Source organism: Hakea prostrata, chromosome 5 (assembly GCF_041222555.1).
Source record: "Hakea prostrata isolate BN-2017 chromosome 5, UWA_Hpros_2, whole genome shotgun sequence".
Classification (NCBI taxonomy): Eukaryota; Viridiplantae; Streptophyta; class Magnoliopsida; order Proteales; family Proteaceae; genus Hakea; species Hakea prostrata.
In genome coordinates this window covers 43,005,984-43,030,605 of record NC_142604.1, presented here as the reverse complement: position 1 = coordinate 43,030,605, position 24,622 = coordinate 43,005,984, and the positions used below count along the sequence as shown (strand labels likewise).

Sequence of the window (24,622 nt, the reverse complement as noted above, 5' to 3'; positions counted from 1 at the left end):
CTTTTCTTTTTCTTTTCTACTTTTCCACTTTTCCTTCCCTTTTCTCACCAAATCAAAAATATCAAATATAGAAACGTGGGTCCCACTCCTTCTCTAAATCTAGATCTAGATATCTCCGTTATCTACCGTTGGATTGTAATCGTTTTATATTCTAAATGTAGTCCCTCACCGTAGGCCACGTTGGGTAGGAATGGTCGGTGCATGTATCATATATAGTCGATGGATATGATGACACGTGTCCATCTTTCTATTACTTTTGTATTTCTTGCGTGCGCTGGATTGCGGAAAGCTAAAGAATATACTTGATTCCTGCACTCATAGATACCTTTTTGCCGTCTATGGTAAAAGGTGTAGTTTGTTGGTGGATGGTAATTAGTCAGAGACTCAAAATTAGACACCATACAAGTGGCATCTTCTTGTGGGACCCATTAACAAGATCTAGATTGTGTCCCCTGAAGGTGTTGAATCATGCTAGGTGTGTTGCATCTTAATTGGTGCTATCTAGCTGGTCAGCATTAGGATTTCATGTTTCATCATGTCTTTCGGTTGTTCAAATCAACATGTGAAAGATTTCATCCACTTATAAGAACAAAAAATGAAGCCGAGTTGGATTGAAACACACATCCTTGAACTGATATCCCTGCAACTCTGGTTGCAATCTCTGTTCTACAGCAGGGGCGTGCTGATTCGTTCTCTTTGTCCCCTCTTGTTGATGAGATTCTCTCTTTGTGTGGCCCTCCCCTCCGTGTTTCATTCTCGTGGATTTCGCGATCATGTAATCTGATTGCTGATGCTTTGGCCCGTGGTGGCCGCGTGGTTCCGGTGTGTTTGGCCTGTGAGCTCTCCCTGGCTCCTGGATTTGTTATCCCAGGAGTTGGGCGTATGTAACCGTTCTGCTTTTGAATAAAGTGCGGTTTACCAAAAAAAAAATATCCCTGCAACTCTATTTGTTCATACTTCTTCAAATTCTATCTTCAGATCAACGGTCGTTGTTTTTCACCTAATCTTCCGAAGATTCTAATAGTTCTCAATAGTTGTTTTTCTAGTTTGTGTGGTAGACAATATTCACATATCTTAAAAAAAAAAAAAACTATTGTAATTGTAAAGCTCTCTTTCTACATTATTTCCATATGATACGGGAGGTTTTATACCCGACCGGTTTCGGACCCGGGTGGGGCTAAACCAGAACGCTTAGTCGGGACCTTTACCGACTAACTAAGGAAGAGTGTCACTCATGCTGGACCTATATGGCAACAATGCCCTGGATAGAAAGTCAACTACAAGGATGATTGAGCAGGACCAGCAACAAGGGAGCGTAGTCTATGGAGAAATAACGGCTATCGTCAAGAAAACCTGCCCAATCCGGAAAAAGTAACACATATACACTATTTAAGCGAGGACTCACCCCTCCGGTAAGCATCCGATACATTTTGAACATAACACTGTGTAGCTCTTGCACGAGATATGAATCTATTCACTGTCTGACTTAGCCATCGAAAGCGACTGCTCGGCATATACGAGACAGCCCGTGTCTAAACTTTCTTGCAGGACTCATCATCTCTGGAACTCGGAGGGGCTTGGTCGGCATCTAAATAGTAACTGAGACGCATCACCAACTTCGTCATATTATTGTTTATTACTCTTACTAATCATATGTTGTGTGGTATCACAAAGAGAGTTGGAAATGACAATGAAGAACTCGAAGGACTTGCTTGCAATGTTTTGTCTCCATTTGACTATGGAGATACCCTAAGGAGTGATATACATTGTAAACCCAGCAAAATATCCAATAAGCTTGTATTTTCTTCTTTTTCCTTTATACCTTTTGTCCTATAATCGTCCTAAATATCCAATAAGCTTGTATTTCTTCTTTTTCCCTTATCCCTTTTGTCCTATAACCCTCCTACTTCTTCTCTACCTCACATTTAAACTTTCGACTTTCTAACCCATACCTCTGGTTCACTGTCCTTCCTCTACAAACCAACCCAGCAGCCATTTATTGGCCAACTTCTAGCTCCTATCCTTGCTTTGGCATTGTCAAGTCTTCTCTCTCTAAGCAATGGAAATCCCAAAACTCCTTGGATACTTTCCTCCTTGATTGTGGTATTTTCGTATTTAATTTTCCTAGCCCGATGCTAAGAACCATGCTCTTGAAGGACCTCCCTATTTTGTTGGTAAGTCTCTCATTTTCCTTCATTAATAGGATTGCTCTACTCCTCTCCACAAGGTGAACTTCAAACATTACTCTCTTGTAGATCAACCTGCGTAGCCTCTCCCTTGAGTTTTGGAACTGAGACTCCCTAAGTCGTATTGGTTATGGTTTGGGAAGGCTTTATTTATTGAATCTAAAACTTTCAAAATGGAAAGGCTTTCATTTGCTCAACACTGTGTTGAACTATCTACCGCAAAGTTGCCCCTTCCTTCATCAACATAGAAGCCAATGATGGTAGCTGCTTTGATAAAAATAAAAAGGTTGTATACAAAATGATTTCCTCTCGCCATGCCTGGTATTGGACACGACACCCCTTGACTGCAAATATGGTTCTAGGGATTATATACCCCCTACCCTTGCCCTTGAAGTCCTGAAGTCCACCATTGATATCCTATTAGCTATCTTGGATGCCATTCTACTGCCCAATTATGTCACAACATCTCCTTAAAGCATCTCCTACAGTATTTCTTTCCTTCCAAAGATAACTGTATTTCTTTCCTTCCAAAGAAAAAAGCAAATTATTATAAAGATGGAAAAAAAAAACCACTTCTTTGTTTTCAAATCCTGCAATGTATTAGCTAAGAAGCTTTTGCACAAATGTAGGACTAAGTGATGGGCCAAGTGGCCCGTTTTCAGTCCTAGTAGCCCTACAATCTAGATTCTTTTGGTCCATTTGCATGATATGAAGATTATGCCAAACTGTGTCTACCTTGTCGCACAGATCACAAACAGGGTTCATCTCTAACCATTGGGATAAGATAGACTTAACCGTAACCTTGCATTCACAAGACGCCAAAATAAAGTTTTAAATCTAAGGTGTATTGGTAGCATCCAAAAAAATTTCCACCATGCAGTAGAATAATCCCTTGGGTATCTTTGTTTCAACAATGCTCGTCTTGCCAATTTGGCAGAGAACTCGCCATTTGATGCAATTAACAATACCCAACAATCATTTGTAGTAGAAATTGAAAGTTCAGAAGAGATAGATTGGAAGTTTTTGAGGCTTGAGAGATATTCTCTGTTCATCTGGACACTTCTAAACATCTCAGCCATAGTCATTTCTGGAAACTATATATTAGTTTCAAGTTCAATTGTCAAAATGCTTAATGAGTTCTTTCGCCAAGGGTCAAACAATAATGGGGTATCTCTTCCATTTCTATCCTCCCTATTTACCATTAGTTCAAGTAATGGATGATGCTGCAAATGCCTTTCCAGGGCTAGGACCTATATTTTTTTCTTACTCTTGGATCAAAGAAGCTTTTCGTATGAAAATATTTTGCTTTGAAAGTAACAATCCACTGAGTAGATGGTTCATTAATCAAACGTCATCCCTGTTTGAACATAAGTGAAGAATTGACATCCTCCATTCTATTGAAGCCCAGGCCTCCAAACTGTTTCGAATGGTATCATATATCCCAAGGGATAAGAGTAAGTTGTTTGATTTGATTAGGCTTACCAAGCCAAAATGTTTGGCAAGAGTGAGTCCAACTGTTTACATAAGGATCTATGGAATATGAAGCATTGCATGTGAAACAGAGAAGGGTTGTAGTGTAGATTTGATAAGAACATCTCAATTAAGAGACGCCACCCTTGTTAAAGGAGGGCTTGATTGTGTTTTCTACTTTCCTAAACCCTAATCCTCATACGTAGCTAGAGAGATCGACAAACTTTGTCCCAACTAATTTTTTTTCCCAACTACCAACAGTTGAGTTTGAGTTTGAGTTTCCTATGTTATCATTACAGAACCTAGAGGCAATTGAGTCTAATTTAGAGCAAACCTATTTTGAGAATAGCAAACAAATTCATGTAGTAAGTTGGAGCTGAAGCAATGATAGATTTGACTGGAACTCTATGACCTGCATAGCTCAAACAATTAGCTTTCAAAGGAGATAATCTAAATGAAAGTTTATGAATGAGGAAAAGAAAAATCACATACTCGATATGTTGATAGAAACAGAGAAGTTCCATGAATTAAACTCAAATTCATATTATTGATGCAGGCCAAACACCAATACAAGAAGAGGGCTATGAAGGATGGCCAGTGCAAGATTCTGATAATATCACTCATATAAACACAATACACTTATCTACTTTGTTGTGTGCAAGGGTATATAACAAACTTCTAAAAAGCACATGACTGAGTGTGGGGATCGTTGAAAGCAGATGAATTCAATATATGGGCGCTAGGTGAATGACAAAAGGTGGAAGTTTGGAGGTAGTACTGGAAGCAATCAAACAAGGTATTATTATGACATTTACACTTCACTTTACTCTTAAGGAAATATGGTGCAACCAGGATGAAGCTCTACGCATGCTCCCCAAACCAAGCCGACCTTGGCCAATAACTTTAAAACTACTTTTGATCAACATCTTGACAAACAACGCAAAAGCATATTTCTGTAATTTTAAATCCCCACCACTCTTATCTAGCTTTACGAACTTAGCTCTTTTGGCTGCAATTAGAATAAACAACAGTACAACTCTTATTTGTGAGAAGAAACATGTCTCACGTAACTATCCTTAAGTAATATATCTTTTTGTTATTATGAAAAAAAAAAAGAGACAAGACTTAATCTCGACTCGAATTCTTAAGGCTAATTAAATACTTCCCTAGTATCTTTTTCTTATACCCAAAAATCCAAAAGAAAAGATGTTGCATGTTTGGAATAGCATCATCTTATTTACTACTGATTTGTTAAAAGTTAAAGAATTGGTAATGGGTTGTCGACATACTTTCGGCATGATTCAATGTGTTTTTGCACGAATTGTATTTTCTGTGGAAGTCTAGAAATGATTTTAGGTTTAATAAAGTTAAATCTCAACGTATGAAGTTAGTTAATTACATTTTTTTATTGGGCCAATGAGACTCAAAGACAGATGAATCATATACCTAAAGTCCCTACGAAAGTACCTTACACCAACCACAATACCATTTTAATTGGTCAAATCTGACCAACACCATTTTAGTGATAGTTGGAGAAAAAAGAAAGGCGCTAAAACAAGGGAGATACGTTTTTCACATTGTAAATAGAAGTGTTTGCAACTTTGCATCTACATTAAAGATGACAAGATTGGTTTTGCTTAGTACTTGGATAGATTGACTATAACCGTCTATCATGGTGTACAACAAGAGAAAATTGGGACTTCAACTCCAACTAGTCATCTCTGATTTGTCCAAATGGGAAAAGTTAATACTGAAGCCTACTCATCCATGGCATTTGTATTTTCTTGTTGGATGTAACTGTATTACAAATTATAAAAAACACAATAATGGAATTACAATACAATTGAAAAAATACAATTGAAAAATGAACATCCTTATCCAATCTGGAGAGCTTGAAGTTGTAATCAAACGAACCACCGACGAACAAGGTTGAGTCACACCTAGAGTGTTGTCTTTAAGATAATTGATGCACCTTACTACTAAGGGTTCTTCGCTCCACCACCTCCAAGATAAAACAACCTTCAACTATAAGATGAGGCAGTTTTTCTAGTCCCTTCAATGAGCCAAAAGCTGCAGCACAACACTTAGACAAACTCAAAGGGTAAAGAAGACGATATTCGCCTCTGTCATTAACTGATTAACAACTACAGACTTAAAGATCATCATCAATCGTATCTAAAGAAACTTTGATATTCCAAAGATTGAAAACCCTCAATCCACTCATAAGGCAGTCAAAAGTCCGTTCTCGACAGGAAGAAGTCAGAAACAAAATCTCCATTAAATGAAATTGAAAGAATATAAAAAAAAAAAAAGAAGAAGCAACACACTAGAAAGCGAGAACTCCACGAAACAACGCCGAATTTTAAGAGCAACAACACGGCCATGGTGAACGCCATTCATGCCGCTCGACGGACGAGGAAGACCAAAGAAAAGTTTTAGATTCGAGAACCAGAAGCTTCAACAGTCAACACGATCTAGAAAGCATCTTGAAGTTCTTCTTCCCTAAGCCAAAACCCTCTCTCTCACTCCCTCTCTCTCGCTTTCTCCTTCAGTTTGTCTTGGTCTTCCCCATTAATCCTCCCTTGATGCTTTTCTAATCAGTTAGAAACTATTCCCTTCGCAATTTTGCATAGATCTTCATCTGGATGGTTATTCGTCGAAGTGTGGTTTTCTTTTCTTGTGGAATGGGAATGAGATTCATTGAGTTTCAATCAAGGGTATAAGTTTGTAAATTTGAAATCTTAAGACCCTTGAATATAAAATAAAAAGATTAAAATTGCAATTATAATTTATCTTTTTAACATAGATCGTTAGATCGAAATGGCATACATGGTACAATCTTGACCATTGCACCAGAAGGGTATTTTGGTCATCAAAATCATGATTTGTCCTTAATTAATCATTTATAGAAAACTCAGGGGAGCCATATGCAAAGGAGAAATTTTTTTTCAGACTAAAAGTGACATGAACCAAACTTTAAGGGGTTCAAAGTGAAAATTACTCTAAAATCAAAGTATAAAAGGAAAAATAATAATTATCCCCAAGGAATGAGATCTCGTTGAGATTCGCTGATTCGCCAACTGGCTAAATCTCGCCGATATACCTGGGCTGAATGCATCCAGAGTTGCTCGCCGGGCCTTTGGTATTGTCTACCCTGTTCTCATTAGGTTTCAACTTTCAACTTAATAAAACATTTGTAGGTGAAGAACGTGAGGTGTTGTTGTATGCTGCTAGTCTGCTACTTATGTTTCTTTCTTTCTTCTTCTTCTTCTCCTTCAACAATCGGGATAGCAGCGGCTAGCACTGCCTCTGCTACTTTTGTTTCTTTCTTCTTCTTCTTCTCCTTCAACGATCGGGATAGCAGCGGCGGTGCTCTATTTCTTTCTCTTTTTCTTTCTTTCTTTCTTCTTCTTCTCCTTCAACGATCGGAATAGCAGCGGCAAATTTCGTTTGATTCGCTGGAAAATCGTCGATTTTCCAGCTGATATGGAGAGTTTATGATCTGACCGGGTTCATACCTGGTCCGACCCTCGACCCGGCCGAGACGGAGAAAACCGACCGCTCCCGAGCGAACCGGAGCCGGAAGATGGCTTGGTGAAGAAGAAAGATTATTCTGCAAAGCGTGCCCTAATCTTACTTATGGATTAGGGTAATCACCCTGATGACAGCAGACTCAAACTGACGGCTGCGGATAATCATCATCAAAGGGATAACTATCGCATAACCTAACGGTTATCTCAGGAGTCCTCTACTAGTCCAAACTAGTAGAAGTCTATCGCTCAACGGATCTCATTGATAAGATCCAACGACTACCCGAAGAAGGCTCGAGTGCATCCAACGAAGGAGATTCGAAGGTACACTCTATATAAACCTCACTACCATACAAGGTGAGGGACGGATCAATCGATCAAAAAGAATACTATCTGAGACTCAGGTTCAGATACATACTGATAGATCCAAACTATCAACGTCCTGCTATCTAGATCACCTTTCCCGTTTCTTCATTCATTAGCTCGTGCTTCTAGCGAGCCGTTTGTGATTAAGTTCATCAACTGACTTAGCCTTCGGAGGTGGACTCCCGACCCCAGCGGTCGGGCCACATCTGACGCTTTCGTTTTGCAGGACATCACGTGGAGATCCAAGGGCTGAGCAGATTTTGGATGCATCACCAGCGATTTTCACTAATGTCGATTTTCCGGCGACATTTAAAACATTTCATTTTGCCCCCTGGTTTTGGTTAGCGAGGGGGCGAAATGACCGAAATTAAGTTCCTTGATTATCCCTATATTTTATTTTTTACTGTCCCAAAAAAAAAAAAAGTGCCTGCTAATTAAGCTCAATGGTTCACTATCAAACCTTATAGACTTGGAGTCTCTGCAACTTGGCCATGTGTATGTTGGAAGAATGTGGGCCTCTCATGGCTATGTTACTTTTGGAGTTCACCATTACCGATGCTATCTTATTAGCAAAAGCTGCTCTTAATCATGGAATGAGTAGCAAGGTAGTTGTGGCTTACACAAAAGCAGTTGCATCTCTTGTAATGGGCTCTTGTAATTTATTTGCTTGGAGAAGGTAAAAAAAAAAAAAAAAAAAAAATCATCTATCTCCCCATTTCTCAAATCCTTGTTTGAATTTCTCAAAAGATTAGGAAGTCAATTTAGAGCAAAAGATTTCCTTCGGTTGTGTTTGTTTACTGAAATAGAGGTGAGATAAATTTTTTTTTTACCTTTTCTTTAAATTCTATAGCTGGAATAAAGTCTAATTTTAATTTGTTTGGTTGCTTGGAAGTTGGAATAGAAAAATTAGAGACAAAGAGGTAATAAAAAATTGGGATAATTACTATTGCCCTTTTATATTTTGATTTTATTACTAATCAAACCCCCTTCTTTGTGAAATTACTATTGCCTCCCTTATTTCTAAAGGTGTTAAGTGGTGTTAATATCGAATATGAAATGTCTATTTTGCCCTTAAAATTAAGAAGTAAAAAAATATGGCATTACCCTCATTTATAGAAACTATATTGCATGTCAATTATATTCTTAAAATCTTATATTTTAAAATTAGTTTTAGATTTGGTAGGACCACATACTTATGATTGTTGGAAACTTTCACATTCCACTTCAATTTTTCATAATCATCATGATAGAAGTTTTACAAACAAATTAGCATATAAGATCTAATTGATAGAAAATTTGGTAACATACATAATGGTCAGCATATATTAGGTGATTTTCAATTTTCAGATTTGAATTAAATTTGATATTTCTTAATATTTTAGTTTCTATTTAATTGCATCTTTCCTTTATTAGGTGATTTATTTAGAGAAAAAAAAATCACATCTTTCCTTTATTTGGTGGTTTCTTTTTAAAAAGAAAAGTAAAATTAAAATTAATTTTTTCCTATCAAGAGTAGTATTATAATTTGAAAAAAGAGCAAATAAGTAAAAAGATAATTGCAGGGCTATTTTTGGAATTTTGAAAAATATATAAAAGCCACATCATCAGTAAACTAAGGAAGCTTAACGGTAGGGGGCATTAGTAATTGTTGAAAAAGTTAAAGGTTGGAATAGTAATTTAAAAAAAATAGAGGAGATAAAGTAGTAATAAAATCAAAGTACAATGGGGCAACAGTAATTATCCCTAAAAAATTCTATTTCTTCCGCTTTAATATATTTTCTTTTTCATTAAAAACAAACGTGTCGTATTATGTCGAGTTTGGTGTCAAATTCTTTCGGTTTCGGTTCCGTTTCGGGGTGTTGCAGAGGAACATCACAAACTAGGGAAATCGGACCGAAAAATCCCCACAGGTTACGCTGGCTTCCCTTCCCCCACCCCTCTCTCTGTTCTCTCATCTCTGTGCTGCTATTTTTGATTCTCAATCCCATTGTTTCAGGCCAAGTCCGATGACAGTCACAAACGCTTTGCGACAGCATAATCCCAATTAGTCTGATTTCATCACCTCCTTTCTGTCTTGCTTCAAGTTCTGTTAGATGGGAAGGGATTCGAGAACTCGTAGAAAGCGTTCTGAGGAGACAACAGAAGATTTATCCTCACCTTCAATCTCATCCGACAGCGAAAGCAGCCAACTTAGTAAAAGGTCAAGTAGTCGTCGCCACAAAGGAAGCAGCACAAGCAGAAGGGACAAGGAGAAGAAACGTGAAAGAGAAGAGAGACATCGTCGGAGAAGAAGGGAAAGAAGGGAGAAGAGGAGGGAGCGAAGGAGAGAAGAGAAACGAAGAGCAAAAAAGAGGGCTGAAGTATACAGTGATGATGATGATTCCAGATCCTCTAGCGAAGATGAATCGGAACCTGAAGTGCCTCAAGAAGACCCAGAAACCGTTATTCGGTACATTCTGAAGGAGTTCCCTTCTGCTGCTGATGATCTGAAACAGGTATCCATTTTTCAATTTTTGCTTCAACTTTAATTAGTAATTGTTTGATGTTAGCCCTTGATAATTTTATAGATGATTTAAGGTAGGTAGTGAAGCAACCTGTTTGTTTTTTCTCATTCTCTTTCTAAGGAATGATTGGCAGAGTTAACTTTTTGCTACCTGCTAATACTGACACGACTATTAATTGAAAATCTTTGGTGAAACTATCAAAATCACAGTGTGTTGCGGCTTTTGAAAACTTGAAAACATCCTCTCTTGCAAAAAGGGAGAAGGGACCTTGGGGAAGGTATGCTTCATACATTTGCCTCTCCCAGATCCTGTATTAGTGGACTCTCGTGCATTAAGACACTAATTTTTGAAAGATGAGTAATTGGAAGAAGAAGATATCTCTTATATAATTTTAGCAATGTGTCCATATGTAGGATTCAGGGTTACTGCATCAATCTTCGAGGAGATACCTTGCTTTTTCCCTTCCCTTGATTGGTTTTATTCCATCTTTAAATCCTCGTGGGTGCTGGTGAGTCTTATTGTCTGTTCAATAGTCCACAGGTTTTACCCCATACCTTACCAAAACAAATCTGTTGTTGCTGCAGCTTCTTCAAGTGATTGATGATGGGCAAGCTATTGATACAAGTGGTATGCCCAACAGATCTTTGGTGAAGCTTCTGAAGAAGTTATTTGTTTCCTTGAATCTGAAAGAAAATGGTTCTGGACTTTTCTTATTGCCAACGACTCAGTGTCCTACATTGGAGGTTGTTGGTTCCATAATTACATCACACCTAAGATCCACAGAGCAGCAGTTTTCTAATTCTGCACCGACAATTGGCACGCAGTCCCCCCAGTTGGTTGTGGAGGATGACGAATCTCCTGCTCCTGCTCCTGCTCCTGCCCCTAGAAGAAGGTGATAATCTATCTTTTATATCATTGCTGTTTATTTCTCTGGATGGGTTGATCACAGGCAGTTAAGTGTACTGTTTTGGTGAACTTGGCTGTTTTGTATATCAAATCCTAGATTTATCTCTTTGGACACCATACCATTTCTCATCCAGTCACTCTTACTGCTAAACTTATGGGATGAACTTCAATCTCATTTCAGTATTAAATGCTTGGATTCTCTATAGTTTTCTTTGTCCATAGTTGTTGGGAATCTTCCACTCTATTTGGCCAAGATACGTCATATAGAAATAATTATGTGAATCTCATGAGGTATGTTGGGAAAAACGCTGAAAATCTCCCAGCTCCCAAGTCAAAACTCCTCTGCGAGAGAAACCCTTAAACATAGCACCAACTATGGGAAATCACAAGAAGCAATTCTTCCTATAAAGCATTAAGGCTATCCCAAGATTTTGTTATTTGTGCTTCTTCCAAGTTCTAAATTTCATTTCCCACCCAATTGTGAAGCCGAAAATTTTCAAGTTCTGGTCACATTTGTACCAAATCCTGCATCATAGATGAATAACAGATGCTTTTGCTGGAGAAGTCTGAAGCATTGGCAGAGAAGGCTCCTTCACAAGACACAAAGAGGAAGAAGACTAGATCAGTGACACTTGCTTTTTCTTCTTTGGCTAAAAGCCCCAAAGGGCTTAAACCAAAGGTCTTTTTGGGTGGGGAATGAGGAGCTGGGAGAACTGAATGCGTTGATTACCTTGGCAGCATGTTGTTTTTTTCTCTATTATTTCCCTTCCTTTAAGCTTGTTTTCAGAGAGTGTGAGACATGATCTGTAGGATATAATCTCGTTTTCCCTTCTTGGGTTAGGCTTGAGAGAGCATTTAACCTCCCTTTTCTTTTCCTAGCTTACAAGTTTTTCATCTTGAAATCTTTAAGCATTTTTTCTTTCTTTTCTGTGGTTTATGCTTTTATGATGCATCATTGTTGGCTTGGTTATAGGTCTAAATGTGTGGAGAAGTCTTTCAGCTGGCAATCTTTTTTTTCCTATTATGAAAAATTTTCAAATTAAATATCTTGGGAAGGTTGGAACTACGGTTATGCTTATGATGCATTATTGGTGCCTTGTGCAGCGTAATTGGCCCCGAAATGCCATCTTCTGAGTTACTAGCTGCTGCAGCCAAATTAACAGAAGCTGAGGCTGTGCTGAGGTATTCCATCTATAAGATCTGTTCTTCAGTAGCTTCTCTTCTTTGTAGAGGTCTTAAAATTGTACTTGGAGCTCACAAAGTTGTAATGTGCAGTTGACTGAGTTGATAATGATGAGTAGTTAAGCTGTATAATGTCCACTTCCTTTTCTATGTAAATATTGTTTTTGGATTTGTTTCTCTAATATTTACCTTATTTAGGGACACTGAGTTGGAGGATGACCACGGTTTGTTTATTGGTCCTCCGCCTCCTGCTGTGGTTGCCGAAGCTGCATCAGCAAATGAGGCAGAGCGCTTTGAAGAGGTCCCACAATCTATCTGTTATACATTGTTAATTAAATTTTATAACCTGATCATTTCTTGTCCCCCCGCCCCCCACATCCAAAAAGAAATATTGGTCTGATTGAATCTCTACTGTGTTGTAACTGTCATTCGGGCTACTTTTCAATCTCTTTCAAACATATTAATTGATAATCCTCCACCATTAAAAAATAAATTCTTGTTCTGATTTGTCCTTAAATCTAGTAGTAATAAAAAGTCATTTCATTGGTGCTTACATGTGCATTTTTTCCTTGGCTTCCTTACTGTTAACAGGTTACAAGAATTATGGCAGCTGATGATGACACTCCATATGATGTTCTTGGAGTGAACTTGAATATGTCAGCCGATAACATGAAGAAAAGGTAAATTTAGTTTATACTGTAAGGCCTTTTCTCTCTATAACTTGTTCACTCCCTTAATCCTACAATGGCAGGTCTCTTTGAAATACACAAATTTGGTATGCTTTTTGATGTAGCCTAATTGAATGAGGCCAGATAGCCAAGATCTTGTTGAACCCAACTCAAATGTGTTAAACAAAAGGGTTTCTTGAAATTTCAGTTATGAGGTCTATAGGGTAAAATTTGGGAAATTTTTTCAAATGCGGTCTTCGGGGTTTTCTGTTTGCTTTGAAACTCTAGTGGTGGGATGGAGTTATAGTGACTTGTTGACAATGGTGCTTTTTGGTTGAAAAAAGCTTGGTTGGTGTGGCGTAATATAGGGTGAAAAATCAGAATTAGGGATCTAGGGTTTATAGCAGTCAGAAAGGACGATGTATGGGGATGAATCTTAAAGTTTGGTGGTCTGGTGGGCAGATTGGGCTGGATCTAGGTTCTTGTTTTTAGGGTTTTAGAGAGTCCCCAAAATAATGCTCTAACCCAAAATTGCCTTTTTAGAATGGCTTCAAATTGGATGAAATCTAAGGGTTTATGGAGGCAAGCTGTGGCTGAAATTTGAGGCAATCTGATGTTTCTTGATTCTGGGGAAAAGAAGGGTTTGTCCAGGTATTTACTGCTTAAAATAAAGAGAAAAAAGTGGGGAAGATGGGATGAGGTGCTGTGATGTGCTAATTAAATTACATGCCTTAGCCTAATAAGGGCTAGTTATTTATTAACTCTAATGAGGATGAGATAAAAAAAGACTTGAGTAAAGGAACTTTTGTGCAGAACTTGTGTACCCATGTTTTAGGTCCATTAAGTTGGTTGATTACAAAGGAAACTCATCGAATGTAGGCCCAACACCACTATATCTCAACTTTTGGTGTATTCTTAGGAAATAGAACCTTGTTTAGCACTGGATCTGCATGTAGTCCCCCCATCTTGGAAAAAGTTCTTCCTCAAATTTTGTACTGTTGGAGAGGGAGAGTGACGTGTATGGGAGCCTGACCCTTCCTTGGCAAAATTTGGCAGTGTAAATGCACTAGGAATGAAATCTTCTAGTCTGGAGGCCTTCTCTGCAAAAAAATCTAGGGGGCATGGCAAACCCAAGGTGTTCATGTGCAAAATCAGCAGCCATGTCCATTACATATCCAAGTGGTGCTATTGCTTTGATCATGTCTATACAAGCTTCTGTGGGACCACCTTTATCTTTGGTAGCCTTTTCATTGAGGCTTGAGTCACTTGCTCCATCTCTTCACCAACTTGAAATTGTAGACCTGAAGTGTTGTTAATTACCTTTTCTTATACCACTATTTTAGCCCTGCTCTCTTTAACGATTTCCTTTGGATTTACTTTTGGGGGACACAGGCAGCAGCTATACATGGGCTATGTTGGGCTGACTTCACGTTATGGTACTTCCCTTGTTGGAGCTTCAAGTGCTACCTCTTTTTCCTTATCACGATTTGCCGTGATTCCTTTAACTATCAGCCCCTTTAGTCTTTTTATGCTAGCACAAGTTTGTTTTACCTTGTTACCAGGACTTTCCATACTAGCTTCCATCTTGTTTTTGTCTTTATTGCCATTTCCATTACTCTGATATGGATCTCCAATAATGGGGTTTTTGCTGCCTTTTCATGGGAGGTATTCTTCCTGTCTCCTCTGATTATTACCTTTGTTAATGAAAGCTTGCATGTACTCCTTAAAGTTAGGTTGCATTGTATTATGATGTGGCCTTTCTCTATGGGGTCTTTGATACAGCCGTAGATTGAAGAGGTTCAACTAAGGGCCAATTGTCCAGAATCTCAACCCAAAAAGTAAGGGTTTAGGGTTTAAAGATTTTGGGATATTTGATCGGGATTCATAAGAACATAAGTTTGTGTTTGGATAGCTTTGGAGAAATCTGAAGGGGGGGGGGTGTGTGTAGATGAATGGGGCATATTGTTGAGATATGGGATGAAACGTTATTGAAATGGAGTGAAACTTGGAAAAAACTCGGGAAATGGTATATAGGGATGATACCTAAAGTTTGGGATGGTCCTGACAATCAGATTGGTGTAGATCTAAGTTTGAAATTTGGGTTTTTCTGGGAAGTACCAAAATTCAAGAAAGGTTTAGAACCTAGGGTTTTGGATGGTAGTTTGATTTATATTCTTGATTGGAATAAGGAGATGATAGGTATAAGCTGTGCGATGGATTTCTAATGGATTTTAGTGGTTATATTGGTCTGTAGATAGTTTTTATTACCTAGGATTTAAGGAAAACGAAAAGACAAGAAAAATGAGACTTAGGGTTGGGGAATTTTGAAGTTGAGAACATTAGGTAAAGGAGAATTGGGGTTAGGGATAATTGAACTTACCTTTGTTGAATGTATTCTTGAATATTCTTTGGAGAAGAAAAGAGAAAGAGAAAATTAGAAATCACAAAAAGAGAAAAAAGGGGGGGGGGGTTGCTGTGTCGTTGTACCTCACTGAAGAGAACCCAATTTTTTTTATAATTTTTTTTTTGGGGGGGGGGGGGGAGGCCATGTCATTGTACCTCACTGGCAGCAATAAACAGAACCAAAATTCAATTCATCGTCTCTTTGGTGGGGGGATGCAACAACATATAGACCTTCTAAAATTCTTAATTTGACTGAAAAAGGATTCCTAGTCACTCTAAAGACTTAATAAAGTAAATAAACTCAAAGCAGAATTTTATCTAGTTATTAAGTATCCCAATATAACTCAAACACCGTCTAATAATTATTTAAACAACTAATCCCGTGTACTGGCATTGCTCCCACTTTATGTGCTTATTAATTAGGCCCATTCCATCAATAAACTCAAAAATGTGAAGCTTAATGCATATGGAACCATCCATGAGCCAAAAACGAGTATCTAAAGCTCAATTGACCCTTTTGGACATTCTTTACTACATCAGTTTTTCTCGTCTTCATATTTATATTATCTGCTATTTGGAACTCTAATGTGGGCATTCATGCGAGCACCTTCCCTGTTCCTATCTTCATCGTTCGAGGACCTATGGTGGTAGTGAGCTTAGTTGATATTGTCGTGGAGGCGTGGAGCTCTATATGCCCCTGGGGAAAGAACTTTACTCAAGTCATCTTTGCCCAAATAATAGGGTTATTTGCCTTCATATTTGTTCACAAGCATAACCCAATAGTTGATTATGCTCTAGTTTCATCTTGGTAGCTCAAGTAAATCGTACCAATCAAAAATAAATTTCTAAATCATATTGCCATTCATAAAATAATTGGTGATTATCGACTTCATCGTATTTTCTCAATCAATACACCTCTGGAGGCCTATGCTCTTCCCTTACTCTTCTGGCTTAAGACGATGAGATTGAAAATAATCTTAGGTTGGTTCTTCTATGCTATGGTGCCACTTTGATATAGCCTCAATTTAATGGGGGCTAGTTCTTCTGAGGTTTTTTAGAAAATCAACTCAGATGGTACCATGAAAGGGTTTCATGATCTTAGAGATATGGGGTGAACATTTTAGAGATGGGGAATTGTGTCTGTAAGTGATAGAATGGGTCAACTTGGAAGTAATGTAGGTAATGATACATGGATAGGATTCCACAAGTTTGGTTGGGTTTGGATGGCTAAAGGGGAAGATATGAGGGTTCTTGTTTTGGGGGTTTGAGGGTCGAAAATTCAGGAAATATAAAAAAAGGTGAGATGGAAGGGGAAAGGGAGATTGCTGGCTTACCAAATACTTGGAAGAAAAGTCTCTGGGTGAGCTGTGCTGATGGTGCACAATACTAAAGGCTGGCCGAATCCAAAGCCTAGAGAAATCTTAGCTTGACTTCACTAGAGACCCTCTCACTCAGCACCTAGAGATACCTTAGCGGTGCTGAATAGCATGTTCCTCTCTATCAATTTATAGAAGAATTGATGTAACCAGGGTTAGCAGGTCCAAGGAGGCCCTAAATTTGGGCCCAAAACAACCCCTTGGACACGTGGTAGCCAGGGCTGGTCAAATGCCCTAAGGGGTATTTTGGTCAGTTTCATACCCCTCCTTTGGGTGTCATGGGTCCAGTCAGATTCTATGTCTTGTCAGGAGTCGGGATCTATTTTTCATTTTTTAGTTGATTATATGTCATGGCCAACTTATTAAAGAATCTTAGTCCAATTGGGAGTCCTAGTTGGAATTTATTTTCCTTTTAGATAATTATTATTTTATTTGTTAATTTTTGTGGTCCTTAAGAGAGCTCTTTTTCAGTTGTTGGTTAGTTATGGAGTTGTTATTTAGTTGGTAACTGTTAAGGGATTTCCAATCCAATTTTGATTCCCAATTTAAATCCAAGTTTGTTAGTCAAGTAGTTTGAGTCCAAGTGTTTTTCCTTCTTTGTAATTGGCTATTGGCTATAAAAAAGAGCCAACCCCCTCATGTAAAGATTAGACTAGATTAATAGAAACTGAAGAGCATTGAAGGAATTGGAATTGTGGGATTCCCATGGTTGAGTGTGAGTTTTCAGCAAGTCTTCTTCAACCACCTTCAACCTCTAAAGCTTGCGACAGCCTAGTAAGAGTGTTCCAGCCTACTCCCCAGCAAGTACAATTCCCGCCCCTCCCCTACCCTAACCCTTTCCCAGCCCCTTCCCCTCTCCTGTGCCCTGTGGTAGCAACATCCCATCCCTCCCCCTTCTTCTAAACCTTGTGGCAGCCTCTCCCCAGCCCTCCCCTTATTCCTACCAGCCCTTTCCCCCTTTCATGATCTTGTGGCAGCATTAGAAGAGAAGAAAGGAAGAAAAGATAGAAAAAGATAAGAAAGAAAGAAAGAAGAAAGAGGAAGAACAGAGATCAAGAAAGAAAAGGAAATTCAAGATTCTTGCAAGTCATTCAAGAAAGCATCAAGAATCTACCAAGAAAGCCTCCTAGTCTAGCCGCAAGTTTCTGTACCCTTTCCCCCTAACCGCAAGCTTTCCTCTCCCCCTTTTTTCTAATTACTAGCTGCAACACTTCCTTTTCTTTCCCACATCCATTTTCTTAAGGTTTGTTAAAACCCTAAGCTTCCCATTTGATTTGTTAATACCCTAATCTTCCCCACCCTACCCTAAATTGTTAAACCCTATCTCATTCCATTTGAACACTTAATTTCCTCACCCCTGCCTATTTAAGGTAACTTTGGATATCCAGAAACCGTATCCTCCACAGTCCACCATCCAACTTTAGGTTTTGTTAAAACCCCAACCCTTGCTAATCTTTCCCATACACAACAACACAATTTTCCAAATAGATCCAATCACCTTAGTGGTCCTTGTTAACCTGAAATTTCCCTATTTACTTCACCAGAATCATCCCATCTAGGATATAGATAAAACCCTAACCTTAGGGATAAGCTCAATTGATAGCTGGTCTACTCGAGAGGGTCTGAAGACTAGCCCAGAACCTGGGTTACATCAAAAGTTTGACCACAGATCAAGCTTTTTATGAAACCTACCTTTTCCGTGAAATCTCCTTCAATCTCTGATCTCAACAACAAATCATAGTCGGATGTATGCCCTCATGGAACTTTAACGTATGCAAGTAGTGGTCCGTATTAATATGTCCTCCATTGCAGGCAGCTCTAGCATCTCTTTTTGGCTTGACTCCTGGCACCCCTTGGCATCCTCTTCCATGTCATGGGAGCCATCCCTGCTCCTTAAGATCCCAAAAGGGGGGAAAAGTAGTGATAGAAGCCCCCCTTTCCCTAGCAAAGAAGCAGCACCTTTCAAATGAGGCGAATCTTCCCGTGGCAGGCCCAGATATTCTTTCTTCTAAGTAGCACAAATGTTAGATCTTCCGATACATCTTTCTCAAAGGGAGTAGGCAGGATCACTTCTCACAGATTATTCATTTTGACTTTAATTTAGGAAAAGAGTTTTCTTGAAACCCTCTTTATGATCTCACCGTGGAGCTAAAACCTCGCTTTGAAACTATAGCTTTAGTAAGAGCTGTCTACTCAGGTATCCCTGAAAGCTCTCCCCTCTCTGCCTTCATTGTGTGGGTTCTTGGTCTCACCCTCCCCCTTCCCTCAGGAACTAGACCCAATCTGGCCGTTACTTCCTTACCTCTCTAACCCTGGTCCCCCCCCCTGTGATAAACTCCTCTGGCTTCCTTCTAGATCCGGTGTTTTCTCTAGGGCTTCTCCTTGAGACTTTATCTGCTCCCCCTCACCCCCTGTGCTGTGGTCTAACCTTGTTTGGTTTTCTGGTGAATATCCCCTGCCACTCTCTTACGGTTTGGAGAACCCTCTCTCTGTCTTTCCACCCAATCTTTTCTCATCAGTCACTTGATCTCCTGCATCTTCTGCCCCTCAGCTGAAGACATCCCCCAACTTTTCTTTGCCTGCCCTTCTTCCGTACCAATTTGGCTTCGAGCCCTTGCCTCTATTTGTCCTACCTCTAGGTGCCCTGGCCTATTCTAGGGAGAGTGTTGTTAGCTAGCCTTCACATTCAAAAAGGCCACTCCCTGCCTAACTCTATTGGGAAGCTGGTTTTCAGAGCTTGCATCTTGAAGATTTGGTTTGAGCGTAACTTGAGCAGATAGACAAATCTAGATCTCCTGACCACATTTGGAAGGCCTTGCCCCTTGTCCCCCACAGGTCATTTCCATATACCCCAAGGAACATGCTCATTGTTGTTACCTGGTGTTTAGATAGCTCTTTGTTGTCCTAGGCTCTTGCAGTGCAGCTCCCCCCTCTTCCTCCTCGTTCTTTTTCTTTTCCTTCAGTTATAAACTTATAATATATTCTTTATTCACCCAAAAGAAATATTGACACCAACTCGGTACCAACCAAGATGATCAACCCACCTGGACAGCTTGACAACAATGACTACCTTTTCGTATGTTTTTTATCAGGTTGTTGAAATTTTCCTGCAGTTGTTTAATGCAACTTTCTTCATGCTGTCATCAAATAGATGGGTTACTGTTAAGTTTTTCTGGAAAATGATATACTTATTAATGTGTTTTTTATAAGTGGTACTGTAATTTTTGCTGGAAAATGATTTATTCATAGTGTCTTTTCATAAATACATTTTTTTGTTGTCTATCAGATATTGGAAGCTATCTCTATTGGTACATCCGGATAAATGTTCTCATCCACAAGCCCAGCAGGCATTCGTCAAGTTAAACAAGGCGTTTAAAGATTTACAAGATCCTGATAAGGTACTTTGCAATTCAATATTCAAGGGGTTTTGTTATGGCTCTTTCTACTTATTTTATTTTTACTGTACTTGCATGTCATATGTCTGCATCAAAATACATTGACACCCTATGTTTCCTATGGAAGTTTTATGGGTAACAAAGAAATATTGTTGTTCTGGTGTGCACTCACTTTGCTCCAAGATTCTGGCTAACAGAATCATATATTTTAGTTGGCTCAATTAACTAGTCCATATCCTTAGGTGTTGGTCATTATACTTGTACTTAACTCTTCATTATCAAATCTTCTTTTTTTATCAAACCAACTCAAAGCATCTAAGAAAAGGATCTGACTAATATGAATATGTCACTAACGCATTAATGAGGCACGTGAGGGCCACTGGCAAGAACAATTGGTGGCATGCCAGCGTGGAAGATTCTAAAGCAAAGCAAATGCAAGCACACAAGCACCACCGGGACACTAATACTGTTCAAAAGTTTTAATAGTGCTAACAATGGAATAGGTTTTTTGTGTGGGTTTAATTGGGCAGAGGTTGGCTGGGTGGATTGCCTAATTATACCAAGTGGCATGGCTGATAACTCTAATTCTTTTGGATAGGTGGATCTCTATGATCTTCTGTTCAGATTTCATTTTTCAGCCAGAGTTTGCCAAGTGGCGAAACAAAGTTCTGGAAAATCTGGGACTATCAAGTGAGTGCTTGAGTGTACTTAGAAGAGTACTTAATTGAATTTGGAGCTGAGGTTTTACAGATGTCAATCCAGACCATTCCTAGGATATTCGATGGTTGGAATTGCCACATCCTTATTCTACATGGCACAGTTAGATGAGCCACTGAGTCGAGCTTAAATGGTGAACCACCCAGCCAACCTTTTACCTATCTTTGAATTTCTTTAGAAATCATTTTTGTTTAATATTTATGTTTCATTTTTCCTTTCCAATTTCGTCTGGCCTCACTTCTTAATGCATTTACGATCAGAAGTTTGATTTTGCTCTTCCTAGTTTGAGAGCCGATGTTGTGATTTTACCATATATTACTTCTAATCGTAAATTTTCATGTTCTTTTTTTTTTCCTGATGTTTTATGTTGTTTCTTGTAGAGAAAAGTGATTGATGACAAAATCAGACTGAAGGAGGAGCAGGAAGCATTCAAGGTATTACTGTTCTTCAAACTAAAATATATATTTGAAATTTTGGTGATTTTCTTTATATGAAATCTGTTCTCTCCCTTGTTGTTCCATTGATATGTATTTCTTTGCATGTTGTACCTTGAGTCCTTGACCATGTAAACTAAGTCTTTTCATTGTTTCATGGATATGTATTTTTTTGCTTGTTGAATCCTTGACATTCTATTCTAACATCCAAACACTTTTTACTGACTGAGCAACCCGGCTGCTTGTTCTCTTGTGTGTGTGACTATTCTGTCATTTTTTTTTCCAATAAAAATATATGACCAATCAGATTTTATGTTTACTCTGATCGACCCACCTGTTGTGGTTAGATGAATCTGACATTACTTCAGCATTATGATTCCTTTCCTTGAATTTACTTAATTTTGATCATTGAATACTTCATTCATCTTCCTTGAAAAGCCTGCTCAGTTTTTATGATCCCATGCGACGGGCAAGTTGTGTTTGTAATATCCTTTGATTTGCATCTGCAGGCAGAATTAAAAGAACGTCGTGAGGCTGCCCAATGGAGAAGATTGCAAGGTTAGCTATTTGTTTCTCAGGGATATTTAAATTAGTGGCCGTGTTTCAAGTTTGTTAGAATTCCAGAATCTGTCATTAGCTTTAGAACAAAGAAAAAGAATAAAGAAGAGATTTTTTTTGGGTCAAGAAGGTGGGGGGGGGGGGGGGGGGGGGATCCTGATTAGAAGTTCTTAAACTAATGAGATTATAAGAAGAGATGGGGAGATGAGAGTTCGTGCATACTCTCCCCTTGTCAAGTCAGCTTTATTCACAAGTCTGGGATTAGGAAAAGCTCTTAATCCTGATTTCATGAGGTTTCCCAAAAGTGATTACATATTATGCAAAGAAAATAAAGTGGAATAGAAGGCCAATTTTCAGCCCATGATGAATACTTGTCAACCAAACGACCAGTAGTTGTCAACCAAGCAACCAATAGTTGTCAACCAAGTGACCAATAAATAAAAACCTAAGCTAAAATAGAACGTGAAATATTAACAAAGTTCTTAAAGTTCTTTCATACTCCAAATTTTTCCCACGGTATTTCATTACAAACCTTGAGCTATGATTTAGTCAATATGTAGGTTTGATGCATAATCCATCCGTGCTTTATGGTGGGGTGTAGAATCTATCCGGATCATAGACATGCATAATGAACTAAAAACATTGTTTCTCTCTTTTTAGATCAGTAAAGCAAAAGGGATAGCTGTTACAGACAACCCAACCTTAGACTTTGTTTGTGAGGAGATTACCCTCAACACTCCCTTGGTTTGTGAGGAGATCACCAGCAACCTTAGACTTGGTTTGTGATCATGAACATATGCATAATGAACTACAAACGTTGTTTCGACTCTTTATGCTCTATCAAGCTTTTCCTTTTATATATAATCTTTTGAAGCCTTAGTTTGTTAAGTAGGTCAATCAATTTGTGATTGTAAATTGTTGATGTCATTCTTACCCCCCCCCCCCCAAAAAAAAAAAAAAAAGAAAAGAAAAAAAGAGGGTTGCTGTCATGATATTAATTGAGGCTTTTTAATTGTTGCAGGTATATCGATGCCAGGTGATGATGAGCTTTTAGAGACAATTAAACAACCCCAAAAAAGAGAGGAGTGGATGACAACATTGCCGCCTGAAAGAAAGGTAGTTTCTCCAAAAATTGTTGACATCTCCTGTTTATTTTTTGATCTGTTGCTTGGGATCTGAAAAACAATGCGGTTTTCATTTTGTTTGCTTAGCCGGGTATGACTATGCATTCAACATCTTTTAGTAAGACTACCAAAGAAGGACGTGGTGATACCAGTGCTTGGACTACTACTCCAATGGATAGGGCCCAGCAAGCAAAAATGAAGTATGATAATCTCTGTCAAAGCAGTTTTCTTGCATTACGCTTCACTTCTCACTGTTAAAGAAGGATTTGGTAACACAATTTCATGCTTTTTCAGTTACTTAGAGGCTTATAATAAAGCTGCTGAACTCGCATCAGTTGAAGAGGAAAAGAAAAGAAAAAGTTCAGATGCAGACTTGGTGGACAAATATAATCAGTCAAAACGGTCAAAGTCACTGGTACAGAAACACCAGGAAGAGGCAGCTGGTAGTCGTTCCAAGAAAAAGATCAAGCAGCAAAAGGATAAAGAAGAATGGGTTGGAAAGCACCCATGGAAGCCATGGGATCGTGAGAATGACCTTACGGCTGGTAGACAGAAGGTTAAGTTAGATCCAGAAAACATGATGCAGGGTTTGTCTTCACGGTTTTCTTCAGGAGCTGTACAAAGAAACTTCCTTTAGGCATATCAGGTTGTATTGTGAGTTGGACCTAAGATGTATACTACATAAGCTCGAAGTGTTTTTCTTGAAAATCACTAGTCCAGCACCAAGAGTGGAAACCTAAGGAGAACAAAATTTTATTTTATATGAAAGCTATCCAAAGCATTGTATTCTTTGAAATTTTCATTTTCTATTGGACACCATGGGGTTCTGCTTTTGATCTGCTGGGGATTTCATCATCTGGGTTTGGACGGAACCAGAGTAGCTTTTCTGATAGATGAAATTTAGCTGAAGCTAAGTTGATTTTCAATCAAATGTCTGCTTCTTAATTCCATTTAGGCTTCAGTGGCAGCTTGTAGGCAGGTTCAAGATTTTACTCGGAAGCCTTCTCATCTCTTTCAAGCCAAGTTCTCCCTTAAAGAAGCAGGCAGCAGGAGAAACTAATCTCTTTTGTGTTTTCGAGCAAATGAATGGAAGTCTCCAACTTATTATTAACTTAAATCAAGTTTGGTTTAGATTCTTAGGAAAATCCCTAAAGCCAGAATATATGATCCTCATCTCCTCCATGAAAGATAGGTCATCAACCGACATTGCTATTTTTGTGGCCTGCCAATGTAACCCTGGAATGTAGGGATAGAGCTTCAGTGTTGTGCAATTAATGCGCAACATTGAAGCTGCGTACCACCCGATTTGCATTTGTTGTTGTTGTCGTCGTCGTTTTTTCTATTTTTATATTTTTATAACCATATGTTATAACCAAAAGAAAATAAAAAATGCAAATTGAGTGGTCGAGATTTGGACCTTGATCATTCGGGGAGATCGTAGCCATACACAACTTAGTGCTGCATATTAAATGTGCAGAACTAAATAAACTATGGATGGATGAAGGAAGAAGACAATGTTAGTGAATAAAAGTGTTTTAAATGGGGATTTTTGGAGTGTGTAATCAATTGGTTTTTCACAACTGGGTCGGGTATAAGTTAAAATGGGTTTTGTTCAAGGTTTTTACACCTAAAAGTCACCTTTTGTTAATCTCAACAATCTAAATGGTATTTTCCACGTGTCACATGGTGGTGCTGCACTGTTGCGCACTGCATAGAGATGTGCACAATAAATGATTGTTTTCCTCTTAAAAGTGCTCTTGTAGGAGAAAGGCATTTCTATCTGTAACAGGTTGTTGACAAAAA

General features: G+C 38.6%; 1 protein-coding gene across 2 annotated transcripts; it reads left to right on the top strand.

The window, feature by feature from the left end:
• Positions 1–9,450: 9,450 nt before the first annotated feature.
• On the top strand, positions 9,451–24,086 carry LOC149016024 (uncharacterized). Of its 2 annotated transcripts, XM_089157118.1 has the most exons (13): positions 9,451–10,047; positions 10,266–10,333; positions 10,477–10,564; positions 10,641–10,948; positions 12,067–12,144; positions 12,343–12,445; positions 12,736–12,824; positions 19,878–19,989; positions 21,084–21,137; positions 21,647–21,695; positions 22,717–22,811; positions 22,907–23,019; positions 23,114–24,086. In XM_089157118.1, the coding sequence occupies exons 1-13, from the start codon at positions 9,646–9,648 to the stop codon at positions 23,454–23,456; spliced, it is 1,902 nt and encodes a 633-aa protein (XP_089013244.1). In that variant the 5' UTR covers positions 9,451–9,645; the 3' UTR covers positions 23,457–24,086. The 2 variants fall into 2 exon arrangements, with proteins under 2 accessions (XP_089013244.1, XP_089013245.1); XM_089157119.1 differs by lacking the exons at positions 10,266–10,333; positions 10,477–10,564 and having other exon boundaries at positions 9,452–10,047; positions 23,114–24,084.
• Positions 24,087–24,622: the final 536 nt, after the last annotated feature.